At 57.5% G+C, this 19825-nt stretch overlaps 2 protein-coding genes across 2 annotated transcripts; one reads left to right on the top strand and one right to left on the bottom strand.

Annotated features, from left to right (window-relative positions):
• Positions 1-1364: 1364 nt before the first annotated feature.
• Positions 1365-3678, bottom strand: CCDC96 (coiled-coil domain containing 96). The gene has a single exon (XM_045997306.1). It carries the CDS (start codon positions 3621-3623, stop codon positions 1926-1928), a length of 1698 nt encoding a protein of 565 aa, XP_045853262.1. The 5' UTR covers positions 3624-3678; the 3' UTR covers positions 1365-1925.
• Positions 3679-4125: 447 nt separating this feature from the next.
• On the top strand, positions 4126-18737 carry TADA2B (transcriptional adaptor 2B). The gene is made up of 2 exons (XM_045997065.1): positions 4126-4478; positions 16235-18737. Exons 1-2 carry the CDS (start codon positions 4209-4211, stop codon positions 17225-17227), a joined length of 1263 nt encoding a protein of 420 aa, XP_045853021.1. The 5' UTR covers positions 4126-4208; the 3' UTR covers positions 17228-18737.
• The last annotated feature ends 1088 nt before the right edge of the window (positions 18738-19825 follow it).

Genomic DNA, 19825 nt, shown 5'->3' on the forward strand with positions numbered 1-19825 from the left:
GCTTAAAGCAACACTAGCACCATCGATCTGCATCTTGCGCTCTCAAGAGGACTGTCTACCCGGTTCAGTGCTGGTGAGGGAGTGCTTGGTGCAGCCTGGGGAACTGCCAGTGGGTCAAAGTCAGCTGAAAAATACCCATGCTCCCGCTGGGGAGCTGAAGGGACACTCTGGCCATGAAAGCTGCTTAGCTGGGGGAGGCGCGGAACACAGGGTGTCATTTTCACTCAGAAACTTTCCCAACCACTGAAGGCACCAGGGGTCCTGTGCTGCTCTTAGCATGAGGCACAAAGAGAATGAAGTTGTGCTTGCTGGTGATGGACTAACCTCTGGCCTTGATGTACGGGGCAGAGGGAAGACAAGTGTAAAAGGTAAAGAGGATTGGAAGAGGAAGCAGGAAGTGAATGCTTTTTACTCCCCTGATTGTTACGTTTGTGTGGTTTGACAAGTATGGTCTTATAAGAGCGTATCTAAGCTGTAAAAGTTAGAAAAGGAATTTTAATCGACCTTTATTGGCTTCAAAGGGAACACACCTTAGAAAACAGCTGCACCCCCAAAAGTTAAAGTCATCGTGACCTTCTTGTGACCAACTGAGTCATCTGCCTTAGAGGGAGGGGTTTCTACCCTTCCTTACGGGTATTCGGCACCAAAAACTAACTCACCCCCCCCTTTTTAAAGGGTTATTTATTTATTTGACAGAGATCACAGGTAGGCAGAGGGGCAGGCAGAGGGGGGCAGGGACAGGCTCACTGCTGAGCAGAGAGCCTGATGTGGGGCTCGATTCCAGGACCCTGGGATCATGACCTGAGCCGAAGGCAGAGGCTTTAACCCACTGAGCCACCCAGTCACCCCCCAACTCATCCTTCTTATGACCTACTTAAACTTGGGGACGGGAGGATAATTCTAACCCAAAATCTGCACATCTCAAAACTCAATTTAAAATTAAGAAGAAATAAAACCAAGCCCCTAAGCTTCAAAACCAGCAAAGAAAGTTGGAAATGGAATCCCCAATTCTGGATGAAAGAGGTAGGCCTATCACGTGTTTCTTACATCAACACAAGGAATAGTAGACACTTTTATACTTGGTACAGAAAAATCACATGCACAGTAAGGGTCCTCTTGCCAAGATCCAAAAATACCTTGCTGAGAACAAAAGGCTTACGGGCATTCTGGCCAGACACACTGTGCAATAATTATTTCGTCCTCACTGGAAAACAAAATTTCATGTTTTTGTATAGGTAAATGTGTTTCTTTAGAGGATCCCAGGAAACATTTCATTAGAATTGCAGACTGTCATTGAGCCAGAAGGAAACATTAATGGTCAAGCAGAAAGAGGAAAGAGGACAGAACGTCAGCTCCTTCTCCTAGTTACCATTTCTCCTGTTTTCCTCCTCTTGTTTACTACCCAGAAGCCTGTGCTGCTTACATACGAAACAAGTTTAGATTCATCAAAGGAAACTAGTGAGCTTCCTGTTAAGGATGTGACTCAGAATGACACAGTTTAATATATTCAAAAGGGATTTAATAATTAGCTTATATAAACACAGGACATTTCTTTCTCCCCCACCTGTTTGTTGAGCCCTCTGATATATGGAAGAGGAACGGTTTTCCACAGGATCAAGTCACTGAAATTACGGACTTGCTCAGATAAAACAAGGCTTCTGACAGCTTTTTTATGAGAGGTCAGGTACAGTAAGTCGTCACATCTCTGGGCCTGACTTCACCCCGTGTAAAATGGACGGCTAACCCAATTGTGCTCAGGACTAATTTAGGAGCCGACAATGATGAGATTAATACAAAATACAGCTTCATCCCCAATACCAGAGGCCTTTTAAAGAATGGCCGCAAGCGGAGACTTAAGAATTAATGAAGGCTAGAAAAAGTTGCTGACATTGAAGATGTCCTGCGGACACTTCCCATCCTGGGGGTTAAGATGGGAGAAAGGCTTTGGCTTCCCTGATCTTCTGCCTCACACCTCTGCAGGACATAGTAAGGCCAGCGTGATGGCGCTTCAGGGACTCGATGCGCTGGTTAAGGGCTTCTGTCCTGTCCACTTTCTCCTCCATGTCCCGGAGCAGGAGCTCCTTGCCCAGGAGCCCGCACTTCTGATTCAGCTTGATGTTGTCGGCCCGCAGGCTGTCCCGGGCCTGCTTCGCCCTGGTCAGGATGTCCCTCTTCAGGGCCACCTGAGCCTCGGTTTCCAAAAGCTGTGTCTTTTTGCACATGTTTTCTATGTCCACGAAGTGTAACTTCTCCTTCACATGGGTTATGATCTGCACGTTGTTGGTCACTTTGCTGTGCAGTTTTAAAAGTTCCTCGTTCCGCTCCTCCACTTTTTCGTTGAAGGTTTGATTCTCGATCTTCAGCTGTTCAAAATCGATGAGGAGCAGCCCCTCTGTCAGGTCCTCCTGGGCCTTCATCCGCGTTTCAAAGTGCACCAAGCTCTGCTTCAGCTGCACGTTCTCAAGCCTCACGGCGCTCATTTCCTTCTCCTTCTTATCCTCCAGCGCCTGAATCTGCTCCACCTCTCGCAGGGCAGCCTGGCGGCCGCCGCGCACCCAACAGGTACCCATTGCCTGCATCACCACCTGCTTCTTGAGTGCCTGGAAGCCGGCCCACTCCTTCTCCACCCTGGACAGCACCTCCCTGCACTGCTCCTGCAGCTGCTCCAGCTCCTGGTGGTACCACTCCAGGTCGTCCGCCTGCTGCTTCCTCAGCTCCTCCAGCAAGGCCAGATGGCGGAGGTATGCTTGCTCCTTCTCGGGGGCATCGGGCTCCGGGCCCTTGTCGGGCACCTCGGCGGCGTCCAGGCCCTTCTTCTTGCGCAGCGCCTCGGAGATCTTGTGCTGCAGGTAGTGGTTGTAGCGCTGGTAGTTGCTGCGCTCGACCACGAGCGACCGGTACTGTTCCAGGAGCTCCTCACGCAGCTGCTGCTCCTGCAGCTTCTGCATCTCCTCCGTCCATTCCTCGTCCTCGAGGTCCCGTCGCTCGCCTTCCTCACTTTGCTGGCTTTTCGCTGGGCTTCCTTGCGCACCCCTCTCCTTGATTTCCTCGCTCTCCTCCTCCTCCTCCTCCCCCTCCCCCTGCTCAGCCTCCCGGGTCGACAGAGCCTCTTCCCGGCCGGGGGTGGACAGCCGCCCCGAGGCGGCCGAGGGCGCTTTCTTCCTCCTCCACTTGAGCGCGGCTGCCGCGGCCTCCTCCCCCTCCTCCGACTCCTCCTCCCCCTCTTCTTCGTCCTCGTCCTCCTCGTCCTTCGCCTCCGCCCGCTCCTCCGGTTCCGCGGACCCGCCTCCGGGCTCCGGCGGGGCGGCCTGCTCAGGCCCGGCGTCGGTTGCCTCCTGGGGTTCCGGCTGGGTCTCAGCCTCGGTCGGCGGCTCCGGCTCCCTGGGTCCCGGCTGGTCCACAGCCTCGGGGACCTCCGGCGCTTCCCGGGCCTCGGCGGCCTCGTCCCCGGCGGCGCCTCCCTCCGAAGACTCTACGGCCCCCTGCTCCGGCTCCGGCTCGAGCGGCTCGGGCGGGGAGTTGGGGCCGGAGGCGGCCTTGATCCTGGACACCTTGGAGGACAGGTTGATCCCATCTCCGTCTTCCCCCTCGGGGTCCCCACGGTGCTTGGAGCTGCCGTCCATGTCTCTCGGGGTCCGCGGGCGCCGCGCAGTCCGGACGCCGGCTGTTGGGTTTCCAGAGGCAACCAGGGGCGCGCGCGGTGGGCCCGGCGATTGGCCAAGAGGCACGCAGACGCCCGGCCCCTTCTCCCCGCCTCCGGTGAGAGAGGACCAATGGGAAGCCGCGAGCGGGAGACGGGCGGCACTGATTGGAAGGGGGAGCGGGCTCGCACCGCGAGGCCTTCCCGCCCATTTCCAGGGGCAGGGCCTGGGGCGGGGTGGCCGGGAGGCGCTCGGAGAGGCTGGCGGCAGGCGCGAGCAGCGCGCAGGCGCGGGGCGACGGGCCGGGACCCCGCGAGGTGGCGCGCGCGGAGCGCCTGCGCGGTGCGGCCGGCGGCGGCGGCAGCGGCGGCGGCGGCGGCAGCCGGGCCGGGCCCGAGGGCGCCTGCGTGCTGAGGCGGGACGCGGTCCGGCTGGCCGGCTCCGGCGGCGCCTGGGCGGGGCGGCGCGGTGGCGGCGGGCGCGGGCGGCGGTTGCTCGAGCGCGGCGGCGGGCGCGGGCGGCGGCGCGCTGACGGCGGGCGCGGGCGCGGGCGGCGGGCGGGGGAAGATGGCGGAGCTCGGTAAGAAGTACTGCGTGTACTGCCTGGCCGAGGTGAGCCCGCTGCGCTTCCGCTGCACCGAGTGCCAGGACATCGAGCTGTGCCCCGAGTGCTTCTCGGCCGGCGCGGAGATCGGCCACCACCGGCGCTATCACGGCTACCAGTTGGTGGACGGCGGGCGCTTCACGCTGTGGGGGCCCGAGGCCGAGGGCGGCTGGACCAGCCGCGAGGAGCAGCTGCTGCTGGATGCCATCGAGCAGTTCGGCTTCGGAAACTGGGTGAGCGGCCGGCTCGACGCGCACCTGCTCGCCTCGGGCCCGCGGCGGCAGGGAGGCGGGCGGAGGCGGGGAGGCGGGTGCGGTCGGCGCCGGGTGGGTTCTGCGCCGGGTGGACTCCTCGAGCTGGAGCGATGTGCCCAAGGGCACACAGCCGGGAAGTAGCCAGGTGGGGCTCGGGGCTGCGGCTCGGCGCCCCCGGGGCCCTCGTCCTGGCCTCAGGAGACGTTGCATGGTGTTTGCCGAGTGCAGGCGCTTTGGGCAGGAGCGCGCTGAGCCCGAGTGGCCTTGCTGGACGGTGGCAGGTCCTCAGACTTGACAGAGGCGCCCTGAGGAACGACTTGGCTCTGCTGGGGGCACAGGGGTGCTGAAGGCCAGGCAGGCTGGCCAGGCAGGCTTCCCACGCGCCCTCCGGCCGCTCCGCCGTCTCTGTGCACTTGGCTTTGTATGTGGCTCGGTGGGCACTGTGCTCTTGTGCCCTGGGTCCCCTGGCAGGGGCCTGTTTATCGTGGGGTCCCTGCAAGGCCCAGGACGTGGTGTGAGGAGTGCTGGGTAAGTACTGAACAAAGGAGCACAGACCCCGAGGCGTTGGTCCTGGGCTCTTGCTCTTATCAGAAAGGTTGTGTGGAGACAGCTGAGTGGATAAGGTGAGAGCCAGGGTCACTTTAGGCTTGAGGGCCCCTCGGGGTAGAGTTGGTGCTCTGCTCTGGACAGTCTCTGGGGAGCTCTCTTTCCGCTGGGGAGCAGGAAGCTTTCCTCTGTGTTAGAAAGATCTCTGGCTGGATTCTGGGCCGTCTCTGCCAAGAGCTTCTGTCCACCTGCAGGCATCCTGGGAAGCAGGGAGGGGGCGCATGACCCTAGCTCCCTCATCTTTCTAGACCCTTCTACATGAGGTCCTCCTACTTCCCGGAACCAGTATTACATCTTGCTGCCATTTCTGCAGCAGTACACTTCTCCTGGGCTTCTCCCCTCATTCCCAAACCTGGCCTGCTTTCCTTTCCATAAAGTGAGCCAGCCTTCAGGGACCCAACACCCATGCTGCATCCCGGGGAATCCTTACTCCTTAGAGATGCACTGCTCCCCAGAGTCTCACGTTAAGTGCCAACATGGTGATCACCACTCTCCGAAAACCTCATTTTGTCTTGAAGTGCACTAATGTGCCCTGAGCCTCTGCTCTCTGCCTAAGGACTTTGTAGGAGGGAAAGGCCTCTCTCTGTCTTCAAGGGTCTTAAAGTGTTCTAATCCTTTGAGCCTGAGCCAGGACCTCTTCCCTAAGTTCCAGTGAGTTGATGGTGAGCCGCTGGCGGACCTCCTCTCTATTTATCTTGTGGACATCTTGACCCTCCGTGACCCAGATCTCCTACCATCTCACTCTGTTCCTCGGGCTGCTGGAACTTGGTCCTTGGTCCTTGCAGGCCCAGTCCAGCCGCAGCTGCATGTCCAACATATTTTTAGAATCCAACCACTGGTCGCAACCTTAGTCCAGGCTGGTGCTTATCTCTCGCCTTGACCACCTCTGGGGCCTCCGAGCTGGTCTTCCTGCTTCATTCTTGTGCCCTCCAGCCCATTCCGTACGCCATCATCAGAGTGATCTTTGCAGACATGCCTCATGTCATCAGCCTCCAGTGGCTTCTAGGCCTACTTAGATGTAATTTCATGGCCCAAGGGGATCTCAGCTGCTACCCCCTCGATCATTTTTTATTTCTACTGCTCAGAGCGCTCTTCCTCCAGATCCTGGGTGGTGACCGGTCTTTCTGCTTCCATGTCAGTGCTCCAAGAGACTTCTCCCCTCTCCACTCCATTCCCAGAGCACTTATCTCCACAGCTGTTGCTAAAAATAGCCGAGGTGGACCCCGAGCCTTGCTGAGCACCAGGCACTGTGCTGAGGACTTTGTTTCCCGGGATCTCTCCCAGCAGCCCTGTGCAGCCGGCTTTGAGCTGGAGAGTTTGACGTCCGAGTCTGTGCTCTGGGCAGCGCTGCTTCCTAGTGTGCATCGCCTTCTCTGCCACACTGGGGGGGACACACGAGGACTAGGCCACGTGGAGTGTGTTGGAGGAAGCATGGGACAGGAAGGGGGCTATTCTCTAAAGCAGAGCCTTAGAAGCTGGCGTGTGCCCAGGAATCACCTGGGCAGCTTGTTCGCATGCAGATTCCTGCTCCAAGCAGCCAGCAGTCTCAGCTGTTACAGGAGACAAAGCCGCAGGAGGAAGGGTGCCGAGGGTCCTCTTCCTGCTGAACTCCTTGTGGGGGTGGGAGGGGGGCAGGGATTTTGCATCCTATCCATGCCTAGTGCACGTCCAGGCTGCAGGCACTAGTGTCTCTCGGGCCACCTGCTCTGCCCACTAGACTTCCCCGTGCTTCACCCGAGGCTCTCCACAGCTCCGAGACGTGCAGTGTCTTTCTGAGCAGACTCCATGGCTGTGAGCACAGAAGGGATGTGCCCCATGTATGCCCCATCCCGCCTGTGCCAGCTTGGAGTGCACACTTCGTCTCGGGCTCCTCCCCACAGCTCCAGGGCTGGGTTTGCAATTTACAGCTGCAGAACAGCGGCTCGGTGGGTTTCAGATGCTTGTGGGGGCTGCCTCGGCTTTTCTCATGGTGAAGCCAGGGCTCAGATGCAGGCCCGGCTGACTGCAGAGTCTGGGCCTTAACCTCTGGGTATAAGAGCATTAAGTGCTGTAGGGCAGGGGCTGGGAGCTTAGGGCTGCGGCTGAAGGCATGGCTGGCCTCAGAGCTTCTTGGAGGGGGCAGGGTCTTGACCTGGCTCAGTGGGAAGTGGGGAGAGGACCCGGGAGGGCGGGAACTCGGTGTCTCAAGCTGAGCTGCAGCGTGGGGAGAGGCAGCACACACATCAGTGGCAGCGATGCAGTCGAAGGTGAGGCCGGTCGCTGTCATTTTTTAGATGGCACATGTCATCTGTCACCTCCGGGTGGCACTGCTTTGTGTGGGATTCAAGAGGTGGGGTGATGGCAGCCAACCTGTGGAGGGGAGGCTGCTCCTGAAGTCTGGCGCTGTTGCTTCCATTCGTCCTGGCTGCAGGGTGCTCGCTGTGATGCTGTGGGGCTTGGGGGCGAGCTGTGTAGCTAGGCTTGGACACTGGGCCCTGGCCTTTGAGGGTGGGTGGGGAGGTTCCTGGGAATGTGACAGCGGGGAAGGGGGGCAGGTGGTTGGCAAACCAGAGTGCTGTCACCAGGGGGCTTCCAGAGCCTCGAAGCAGCTGGTGTTGTGGTGGGTGCTAGTTGTGTTCCGAGTCAGCAGACACAGATCTTGCTGGAAGCCGCTGTGGCTGATGAAGGAATGTGGCAGAACTGGAAGCTGACCCAGGTATTCCGACTCCATGTCCTGAACCTCACTGAGCACAGGCAGAGTCCCAGATTTTGCGGGGTCCGGGAATCCCAGGGACCCCCAGATCTCCTGAACTGGCATCTTTATGGGGGAGGTCTGGAAATAGATATTGCTGGAGTGAGTTCCGGTGTGGCCCACGGGGCCACATTGGGGAACGGCGGGAGTGGTCACCTCACTGAGGCAGAGGCCCTTGTGTGTGTTGGTGGGAACGGGTAAGCCCGTCCCTTGAGCATCCTGTTGGTGGGTTCTTACTTGCCGTTGAGGATGGAGAGGCTGAGGGAGGAGCCTGGGTGGAGAAAGCTGCCAGAAGTGATGGTGTCTGCAGGGTGGTGGTTCCAGAACACCCTGGAGCGCCTGCGTGGCTCAGTGGGTTAAAGCCTCTGCCTTCCGCTCAGGCCATGATCCAGGGTCCTGGGATTGAGCCCCGCATCGGGCTCTCTGCTCGGCGGGGAGACTGCTTCCTCCTCTCTCTCTGCCTGCCTCTCTGCCTACTTGTGATCCCTGTCAAATAAATAAATAAAATCTTTAAAAAAAAACCAACACACATGCCCAGCACCCCCTCTGGGCTCTGCATCTGTAGGTCCCCTCTGGGGTCTGGATAGAATTTGCATTTTTAACAACTTCTTGGGTGATGCTGGTGAGACTGGGGGTTCATATCCACTACGTGAGATCAAGTTGCAGGCTCTGCTGACGGAGCCAGCGGTGTGCCCCCGGTTTTTGCCATCTTTAAGTGCCCAGTTCAATGACATTAAATACGTTCATGTCATTGAGTGACATCACCACCATCCATCTCCAGAACTTTCCCATCACAGACAGAAATTGCCTGTTATGTAACACCTCCCAGCTTCCCCCACCCCAGCCCTGGACACCCACCATCCTGCTTTCTGTCTCTGTGAATTTGACTATTCTGGGGACCTCGTAGAGAGAAATGCTGCAACATTTGTCCTTTTATGACTAGTTCATGTACCTCAGCGTAACCCTCTTGAGGTTCGTTCACGTAGCAGGTATCACCATGTCCTATGAGTGTAAGGCTGATGGCCATCCCGCTGTCCATCTGTCTGGTTGGGCGCCTGGGCTGCTCCCACTGTTGGCTGCTGGGGGTCCTCCGCAGTGAATGTAAGCGTGCAGACCTCTGTTGAAGTCCACACTTGTCATCCTTTTATTTATTTATTTTAATTTTAATTTTTTTAAAGCTTTATTTATTTATTTGACAGAGAAATATCAGAAGTAGGCAGAGACGGGGGGGAAGCAGGCTCCTCGCTGAGCAGAGAGCCCGATGCGGGGCTTGATTCCAGGACCCTGTGATTATGACCTGAGCCGAAGGCAGACGCTTAACCCACTGAGCCACCCAGGTGCCCCTTGTCATCCTTTTAGATTAATACCTTGTGGCAGGGCAGGGTGACCTGGTTATGTTTTGAGGCCATGCACTGCTGTTAGCCCCCTGTGAGGCTTGCTCTTGGGTTTACTTGATCTGGAAGTCTCCCTCCCTTTGAAGGCTGGTCACAACTATGTGGGCTGCTTAGTTCTCTTGAGTGGAGACAGGAGGACAGGGCACCTGGAACTGAAGCTTTCAGAACTTTCCATGTGCACGAATCAGTGAACAGGAGCAGGAGCCAAGGGAAATAGGGTCCCTGGAATGGCTGGGGATCTTGTAATGACAGACGACAAGCCGCTGTTAGTCCTTGGCCTCTGATGTGGGCGGTGGCACCGACCACCAGCTTGTCTGTGGGAGAGGGCCTGCGCTGGGGGTGGTGGCAGAGTTTGCTCCAGACCGGTGAGTACCCCATCCTTCTGGCCCTTGCGAGGCAGGCGGCCCTTCTGTTCCCTTGGAGGATGACCGAAAGGGGCTGGAGCAGGCAGGCCTGAACCACACCCAAAGCCATGTGGGGTCAGCTGGGAGCGGAGGCCCCGGGTGGCCAGGCTGGCAAAGGGTGAGGCGATGCTGGGCCCGCGGGTGCACATGCCCAGCCCATGAGGAGCAGGCGGGTATCCTGCTGTATGGGTTTTCCCTCCTCTTTCCTCTGGGCCTGAGCAGTCCCTCCTTGTCCTTTAGATGAAAGCTCATCCGTTGGCTCTTCCTCCTTCCCTGGCCCTGTGCAGGCCTTTGCTCCTTCCTGCTGCTCCTGGGGACTCTGCTCCCTGGGCGGCTCTGCCTGCACAGCCTGCTCCCGCAGGGCGCCCCAGGTTTGTGAGCTGGGCCTTCGGGCTGCTTCTGTCCCTTGAAGCTTCTTGCCTTCAGGAAGAAGGAAGCCCTGCCTCGGAGTCTGGCTCTCCGGTGCTGGGGAGGAAAGAGCCCAGGCCTCCTGGGCTGGTGCTTGGTGCTCTCGGGGAAGGTGAAGGCCACCTGAGTTCTGGGGGAGGAGCTGGTCTGGCCCTGGGTGCCAGAGGCTGGAGGTAGACTGGCCCAGCCAAGGTGTCAGGGGCGTGGGGCCTATGGTCTGGCCCTGTTCTCCCTTTTTAAAGGGCCAGGAAGCATTTGACTGCAGAGATCTCCCCGCGATATGTACTGAGCCAGCACCCTGCCAGAGGCCCCGTGGTGGCAGGGCTGCGTGCCCCGGAGCAGGACTGTCTGCTGCGGGAGCCCCGGGGGGCCTCTGGGGGACCACGCCAGATGCTACATGCCGAAGCGCTTACCTGTCACTGTGATGGGCCTTATGTTGTCCTGACGAGCCCTGAGAGGGGAGGAACCGCAGGCCCAGAAGCAGGAGGGGAGAGGATGAGGATTGTAGTCCGGGGGTGGTTGAGCCACAACCTGCACCCCGCGTGGGGTGTGGGAGCTGCCACAGGCTCCAGAGGGGACGAGCTGGGCGTGGGGTAAGAACACGTTGTGGGAGTGACACCCACAGCTTTCCCGTGGTGGTGATTGTGTGTGTGTGTCCTCTCTGCTGTGACCTATCGTGGTGTAGGGACCAGTGCTTGTGTGACTCACATGAGGAGCCGGAGGCAGAGAGGTGAAGTCACTTGTCCAGGGTCCTCGGCCATGAACGGTGGAGCCAGGTCTGGGACCCAAGCCTGTGCACACAGAGAAAGGGAACATCCGGCAAGGGTTTGGGGCCGCTGGCTCGGATGGCGGCCCGGGTCGTGTGGGGTCCGGCGGGGGCCAGGCAGGGGTCTAAGACTCCTTGTCAAGGATCCCCGACAGGTCAGGCCTCCCACACACTCAGACTTTGGAGACTAGTGCTGTTGAAAATGGTATATCAAAGGCTAACGTAGAGTTGGTGACTTCCAATCTACCAAATAAGGATATTAATATCCAATTTGATTAATACTCTCTCACCATTTTCTAAGATAGAAAGAAAGACTATCTTAGTACCCTCCAAACAAGAATGACATCATCTGGGAATGAAGGACTGTCCTTTAAATGGAAAAGTTTAGCTCTAAGGGAAAGCCTTAGTTGTCCTGAGGTTTTCAGAGTTTCCCCTGGATCATGGGCCAGTCTGGTGGGAGCTGTAGTAGACTCGCTGATAGAAGCCATGGAAGGTTTGTCATTGGTGGGAGTGACCCCGTGGGGCTTGCACCTGTCGGGGGGACGTGCGCACAGAGCAGTGGGCGGGCAGCCATTCCGGGGGAAAGGGGGAGACGGCTGCGGGTGCCCACAGGCCACGGCACAGGGGCGGGGTGGGGGTGGCTGACGCTGCCCAAGGTTGCTCTGACTGCCCTCCCCTTCCCATCCCTGCTCCTGGGCTGGAGGCCTCTCCGTGAGCCATGGGAAGGCGGGAAGGAGACCAGACCATCACAGAAGGCCGCGGAGTCATAACTCACTAGGGTGCTCACTTCCTATCCCTGAGAGCCAGCACCCTGGGGGGCATCTGGTGACCTTGGACTGTAGACTTGAGGGCTGTTCAGTGTCCTAGAGGTGTGTTTTCCTTCATTTCTCTAAGGACTCTGAGGAAGCAGCAAATCTAGCTTTATCTTTTTCCAGGGGTGGGTGTCCTTTTCTTAGTGAGGATGAAGGGGCAGAACCTGGGATTCTGTCTCCGCAGACTGTGGGCTCCTCACCCCTGTGCTGCCCTGTGTCAGGGAACACCAGCTGCAGGGTACACTCGTGTCCCTTGTTTAATTGTAGGTGTACTTGAGTTGTCTTTGTGTCTCCAGATCTGTCCCCCCGGACCCATTATTTTTGCTTCTGCCTGCCCATCCGTGCATCCGTCCGTCTCCCCATCCATCTAGATTAAGCAGAAACTTTGACCTTGAGCATGTGCGCGGCAGCTGTCGCAGGTGACACCAGGCGGGTGACAGGACCCTCGTGCCCCTCGTGGGAGGTGGGCAGGTTTCACGTGACTGCTGATGCTTGCGGATGGGAGAGGACAGTGTGGCGGGCAGGTGCCAGCGTGGGGTGGGGTGCTGTAGCTCCCGCTGTTTTTAGTCATCTTGTAAAGTGTGTTCCTCACTGTCACCTAGTGCCATGGAACCTGTCTGCTCTCTGTGGATTCTGTTTAGAGCCAGAGCTGTGTCATCTCTCCCATGCAGTTGGTTCTCTTGTGATCTTCCTCTGTGTCCAGGGCTTTGAGAAATGAGGGTTTTTTGTGTGTTTTCCTGGGCCTTTCTCAATGGTCATGAAACAAACACGGCGGCCCAGGGGCAGGATTCTCTCTCAGCAGCAGCTGCTGGCCAGTGTCATGTTGGCCGTGGCCTTTGAGTTGTTGTCAGGCAGCGGGTAAGGGTGATTGGTGACAGATTCCTGGGCTCCTGGTGACGAGGCACTAGCCACTCTGATTTGGTTCATGGCTTTGTAAGTACTCATTGCCTGGGTCTGTCCGAGAGCCAGAGTCTGCCTCTCAACATGAAGAGGGTCTGTGCACCCAAAGTGCCCATGCGGCTGGCTAGCCTGCTCCCTGGCTGGCCCGGGGCCCCAGGAAGGTGCTTGTCTGCTGAGTGGACGTTGCCCTTGTCATGGGCCTGTGATCACAGAGCCACACCGCACCCGCTGTGGACAGGGCAGCTTTCCCATGTGACAGAACAGCCTTCTCTTGAACGCTCTGTGTTTTCTAATGTTTGGATGTCAATCTTAGACCGCTAAACAGAATTATGAGGCAGAATTTAACTTTACTTTTTAGCGGCTCGTGGGTGGGTTCAGTCGGTGAGGTGTTTGATTCCTTTTTTTTTTTTTTTAAGATTTTATTTATTTATTTGACAGCCAGGCAGAGAGGCAGGGAGAGAGAGAGGAAGGGAAGCAGGCTCCCTGCTGAGCAGAGAGCCCAATGCCGGGCTTGATCCCAGGACTCTGGGATCATGACCCGAGCTGAAGGCAGAGGCTTTAACCCACTGAGCCACCCAGGCGCCCCGAAGTGTTCGATTCTTGATTTTGGCTCAGGTTGCCCTCATCTCAGGTCCGTGAGGTCAAGCCCTGCGCCAGGCTCTACGCTCTGTGTGCAGGTGGCTTGAGAGCCTCTTTCTCCCTGACCCCACTCTCCCTCTTTCTCTCTCTCTCTAAAAAAAAAAAAAAAAAAGAATTTTATTTTTTTAAAATGACTTTTATTTTCAATTTATCCAAAAAAGTGAAACAGTAGTATGCAGAGTTCCCACATATGTTCCTCTCATAACCCTCCTGAAACAGCGGCGTCTCGCAGAGGTGTGGTGTGGCTCCAGAAAGCAGGGTGCTGACCTTGACTCAGAGCCACTCACTCATGCACAGACTGGCCTGGGGTCCCACCCAGGACACCGCAGTGATGTCGCTGACGGGTCTCTTCAGGTCACAGTTCTTTCCTTGTCTCGTGACTGTGACGTGCTGGAGGGGGGCTGGCTGGTGTTTTGTAGAATGTTCGTAATTCAGGTCTGGCTGCTGTACTCTGGTGCTGAGGCTGAGATGCCTGGACTGGGCCGTGGGACAGCGTGGGACAGGGTCGTTCTTCAGACGCTCCCTCCTCCCCACTGTGGGATTTCTCCTTACGACTTAGAATTGGGCACAGTGTTCTTGAGGATGACAAAGGACAGGCCGGAAGCCGGTGTCCAGTGGAGTGGCTCCCTCCCCAGCCCCTCTGCCCCGGGTGTCCTCCAGCCCTTTGGACGACAGCAGCGGCATGCACACACTGTTCTGTGTTGTGTTGCCAGCTGCCGGGCATGTGAGAGGGGACACTAGCTGGGGACGGGAGGTCCTGTATGGCCCTGCTCCGGCCCAGAGCTTTGAAGGCCCTCTGTGGTTTCCATCCCCTGCTCTCGCTCCCACAGTGTCAGAGTTGATGGCAAGAATCTCTAACAAATAACACACCTTGGTTTGGTCAAGTTAGTCAACTTGACTACTCAGAATCTTTCTGTTTTTCAGGATTTCAGTTTTCTCCGAAACACGGGGGCTCTGCCATCCACTTGTTTTTGAAAGGCAGATTGCTGAGTTTCAGGCCGAGTGGACTTTTGCTAGGGGGGCAGCTGGTGCTTCTGGATGCTGGCTGGGTAGCCCGCTGTGCAGGTCTCACTGGGCCAGGCTGGGGGCAAGGCCTGGGGCCCGACTTCCAACTGGGTGAGCTTGGATGTGCAGCCCAGACCCTCCGAGCCTCTGCTGAAGGGGTCCCCCAGGTCCCTCACCCAGGAGGCTCCCTGGATGTTGGACTCGGAAATTTGTAGTGGCTGCAGCCCTCACCGAGGCTGTGGTGAGGGATGATGAAGACCCTGGGCCCGTACAACCTCTAGTTGTGCGACTAGGCCCTGGAATCTCGGACTGGGAGCATGTGGGCTTTTCTGCTGTCTGGACACCCTTGTGAGGCTGTGTTTCCCTCCTGAACGGGCAGGTGTCAGGGCTGCTATTCTTCCGGCATAGCTCATCAGGGTGGAAGGATGCCCACTGGCCAGCTCGCCCCTCTGAACGGGACATGAGCTGGGCCTCTCACAGGGGTGCTCTGGGCACTCTGTCCACAGTGCCCGTGGCAGATGCAGGGTGGGTGCTGGGGCTGACTCCTGTCTCCTTACTGGAAGGAACCGAAGGCCCAGAGATAGAAAGCGACCTGCTTGGGTCATATGGTGGCCGTAGATGCTTGGGATGGTTGTGACTTGGTTTGTTTTTTGGGTTTTTTTCTTTTTTGGGGTGGGATGAGGTAAATGTTCCCTGGGAAAATATAAACAGATTTGATGCAAACAGTAACATTTTATTTTATTTTTTAAGGATTTTATTTATTTATTTGACAGAGAGAGATCACAAGTAGGCAGAGAGGCAGGCAGAGAAAGAGAGGGAAGCAGGCTCCCTGCTGAGCAGAGAGCCCGATGCGGGGCTCGATCCGAGGACCCTGAGATCATGACCTGAGCCAAAGGCAGCGGCTTAACCCACTGAGCCACCCAGGTGCCCCAACAGTAACATTTTAAAGAAGTTAATCATGGACACAGTTCTTCCCCAAAAGACCAGAATCTGGTGTTTGCTCTAACCTTCCCTTTTCTCTTAGATTCTCAGAAAGGGTCCTCCTGCATTAGGCCCCAGCATTGTCCTGTCCCCCTGCCTTGGAGCCCTGCCCTTGGGACTCGGGTCCCACGTAGGTTCTGTTCCCTCCCAGGAGCGCTTCCCTCCCATGGTGCCCGGTGTGTCCTCAGTCCTCAGCCCGAGTGGACTGGCTGGTTTCTTGGAGTCCAGTTTGGCCTTTGGGGCTGCAGAGACCAACCTGATCTCGCAAGACTGAGGGGCAAGGGCACAGAGCAGTGGCGTTAGGCCCGAGTGGCTGCTAGAGCGGCAGAGCGGGGTTCAGGGTGAGTGGAGGCTGGAGGCAGGGGCTGAGCAGCTGCTGGTGAATGAGTGCGCATTTTGGGCAACTCCTTTGTGAAGTGGCTTTAGCGGTTGACTGAGGAAGAGGCCTCTTGGCAGAAGGAAAAGATTGGGGGAGTTGTATAATTTCCTCTCATTAATAACCCTCGTGTTCATAGGTCACTTCCTGGAGGCGTGTGCGCTCACAGCTCATGGCAGATTTCAGCTACCTAACTGTGGAGCCTGTCACCAGTGACAGCCCCACCCCTTGAAAAGGCACAGCTGGTCCCTGGCACCACCACCCAGGAAGGGGATAGGCTGCCACCCCCCTACATTCCCAGGGGCCGGGTCCTTTTGGTTCCTGGAGGCAGGCAGCACCATACAGCAGGGTCCGTCTTGTGCCAGGAGCTGTGGTTGGGGAGCCCTGGTGGGCCTGGGAAGAGGCAGGGCAGCAGGGGTGCTCCCGGACCCCGCCCAGAGTGCAGGGTTTGATGTGTGGCCACGAGGCCACTACAGGTGGGCCCCAGGAAAGCGGAGTCCAAGGGGCGATGTGGGCCTGGTGTCAGCGTGCTGGCAGGCGGCGCCTCCGGATTGTCCCCTTTTGGCCCGCCTAGTGTTCGCAGCCGTGTGCTGAGCCCGGCTGCAAAGAGCGCGCCGCCTAGGGCCCCTTGGGGGCGGGGGTGACACAGGCCGGAAGTGGTTACGCGCGCCACGGCCGACCGCTTCTTTAACCTGTGGCCCCTGTTGTTGCAGGAGGACATGGCCGCGCACGTGGGAGCTTCCCGCACGCCGCAGGAGGTGATGGAGCATTACGTAAGCATGTACATCCACGGCAACTTGGGGAGAGCCTGCATCCCCGACACCATCCCCAACCGGGTGACCGACCACACGTGCCCCGGCGGAGGGCCCCTGTCCCCCAGCCTCACCACCCCCTTGCCTCCCCTAGACATCTCGGTGGCTGAGCAGCAGCAGCTGGGCTACATGCCGCTGCGTGACGACTACGAGATCGAGTACGACCAGGATGCCGAGACGCTCATCAGCGGGCTCTCGGTCAACTACGACGACGAGGACGTGGAGATCGAGCTGAAGCGCGCGCACGTGGACATGTACGTGCGCAAGCTGCGGGAGAGGCAGCGGCGCAAGAACATCGCGCGCGACTACAACCTGGTGCCCGCCTTCCTGGGCAAGGACAAGAAGGACAAGGAGCGGCCTGCCAAGCGCAAGGTAACAAAGGAGGAGAAGGAGCTGCGGCTCAAGCTGCGGCCGCTCTACCAGTTCATGTCATGCAAGGAGTTTGACGACCTGTTCGAGGGCATGCACAAGGAGAAGATGCTGCGCGCCAAGATCCGCGAGCTGCAGCGCTACCGGCGCAACGGCATTACCAAGCTGGAGGAGTCGGCAGAGTACGAGGCGGCGCGCCACAAGCGCGAGAAGAGGAAGGAGAACAAGAGCGCAGCTGGCGCCAGGCGGGGCAAGGAGGACGGCAGGGACGGAGAGTTCGCAGCCATCGAGCACCTGCCGGGCTTCGAGCTGCTGTCGGACCGCGAGAAGGTGCTCTGCAGCTCCCTGAACCTGAGCCCGGCACGCTACGTGACCGTGAAGACCATCATCATCAAGGACCACCTCCAGAAGCGGCAGGGCATCCCGTCCAAAAGCCGCCTTCCGAGCTACTTGGACAAAGTCCTAAAGAAAAGGATTTTAAACTTCCTCACGGAGAGCGGGTGGATATCCAGGGAGGCCTCCTGAAAGCCCGTGGCTCTGCAGGGAGCCTAGAGAACTGGGGGTGTGGGAGGGGGAGGAGGTGCTCTTTTTTAAGCAGATTGAGTTCCTTTCTTTTAGGCTATAAATTCTGCTCGTGGTCCTCTAAAAGAAGCAATAGTAACGATTTTATGCCGGATCATGGGGGAAGCTGACATATGTATATTTTAACTTAGTCCTAAAGTCACACCTCCAAATGACAATTTGCCTTTCCATGTTCAGTTTGGGGAATATTATGAGATTGGGTCATTTCCTTTTGTGTCTTCCCTTTGGTACGCAACTCTTGGGCTGTGGGTGAAAGGAGCAGCTTTCTGCTTGGCCCGCCAGCCACCAGCTTGGCCCTGTGACGTGACCTCTGGCTGGCTGCGGGGGACACCCTTGGGGGGCCCACTGCCAACCCCGCGGACACCCCAGCACAGCCCCAGCACGCGGCACTTTACGTGGGGGCCAGGGTGGGGCAGGTGGGAGGTGAGGCTGGAGAACCACAGGAAGTTTCCTTGGGAGCTTTAGAGGAAGAGTGGGTGGGACATGATGTCCAAAGGAGCTTCCCCTTGACCCCTGCAGACAGGGTCACAGCTCGTGATGCCAGAGGCCGGAAAGGGCCCCTGGCCTCTTTGTGGGGGGGGGGCAGGGCAGCGGAGCCTGTGGGCTCACCTCAGGGCCAGCACAGGAACCCCCCCGCCAACCCCCCCGCCGCAGGCTCCCTGGTGTGTGGGGAGGGGTGCTCTGGGGGAGCTGGGAGGACTAGTGTGGGTGCCAGAACTCTGAGCCAGCTTTTGGAGTGCTGCTGCTTACTCTTGTACTTGCAGTACTGAGCACTCCATTTACTTGGAAGAACTCATGGTGGAGGGCTCTGGATTCTGCAGTCCATTTGCTCCAGTATTCTCATGGTGGTTGCAATAACCTTTTTCACTGAAACTCTGACCTTGACCGTGCTAGCCAGGCTAAGCGTCCTACTGCAGGTGGCCTCCAGCACTCTGCAGACCAGCCAGGCTGGACAGGGCTGTGCCCATAGCAGGCTCTGCAGGAGCAGGAGGGAGCCCTCAGGGCGAGGCCCCGCGGGGTTTCTCTGGGTCCTGCTCTTGGACCGCCCAGCTTCTGTCCAGCCCTGCTGTCTCCGCAGGGGCCCCCCTTCTGTGGATGGACACAGTGCCTTCCTTCGGGAACTTGAGTCTGTCATCTGTCTTCCTACTACTCAGCGCTGCTTCTCATGGCCAAGGCCCCGCTCTAGGGCTGGGGTGACTACAGACTCCAGCACTCCGTTCTTCTTGGCGCTCATCCTGCCTCTCCTGCCCCCATAGCTCCCAAGAGACTATTGACCTCCCAGAATGTTCAGGCTTGCAGTTACATTAAAGTGAAGTTATTTGAAAGACAAAAGAAAAAAAGACCCTCATCATTTCCAAGGACTTAATTACCGTGCCTTTTCCTTTCTTTTTACATTCTTCTGTCCCCAGGGTAAAATTTTCAGCATTAAATAAAACATTTCAAATATATCCTACGTGGCTTTAGTTGTACGGTGCACGCTGGCTGGGAGTGCTTCCGGGCTTTTGTGACTGTAGAAGAAACAGCGAGCAGGGGTGGTACTCACCCTCTGTGGGCTCACTGAGGGGACAGTCGTGCAGCACAGAGCACAGGTTTGGTCTGTCCCTGAGCAATGATGGGGATGTTGCCTCTCACTTGCGCTTCTGACCCCTGGGAACCTTCTAGAACCGTGGACCCTCAGGCCTTAGGAGCAAGGCCCTGAGACCAGTCAGGCAGAACCCTGCAGCCGGCAGCCAAGCTGGTTGGGCAGCTAGGACTGCAGCTCCTCCCACTTTGAGATTTACTCATTTCCTGCGCCAGGTTCCTGGTTGGGTGAGGTTCTAAATTTGCTATTATTTTGATATGAAATGTTGGCAGACTTAAGCGGGAGAAGCAAAAGCCTGTGTCAGCATGTGGCCCAGGCCAGCCGGGCTATCCAGCAGGCAATTCTGTGCTTAAGCAGGTTTTCAGGATGTGTATCTTTCTCAGTGGTACGAAGAAGTTGCTTAGGCTTGGCTGTTTTAAAACTGTAAACGCGTGACTGACATTACAGCATCAGGCTGTCCCGAGAAGACGGCCTGTCTTCACTGGCTGCCTCTGAGCCCATCTCCGCGGGCTGTGCAGCCTGTCAGTCCTCACTGTGGCCTCCAGCACAGGGCCCTTGAGCTTCAACATGTCAAATTCATCCCTGCATCCCATGAAATCAGGGTTTTTCCAAATTGAAACTGAGTCCAAAAAGTTAATTCAGCCATTCAAAATAATGCCCTCTGGATGGCCCATAACTCAAGGATATGTAAAAAACAAACTCTACAATTTTTAGCACTTTTTACACCTTCAACAAGTGGGAAACAAAGTGGTGTCACGGCTGCCCCTCGAGCTGGGGACGGCATGCTCAGGACATGTCTGCGCTCAGCACTCCGGCGTCAGACTGGTTTTCCCTTCCAGGTAGGAGTTAAACTGGCTACTAAGCAGAAACCCCTCATACCTGCTCCCCCTGGCTGCCAGCAGCGGATCTCCAGGGACCGTGCACACCTTTCAGGTCAATCCCAGCCACAAAGGCCCCTC

Source organism: Meles meles, chromosome 2 (genome assembly GCF_922984935.1).
Source record: "Meles meles chromosome 2, mMelMel3.1 paternal haplotype, whole genome shotgun sequence".
Lineage (NCBI taxonomy): Eukaryota > Metazoa > Chordata > Mammalia > Carnivora > Mustelidae > Meles > Meles meles.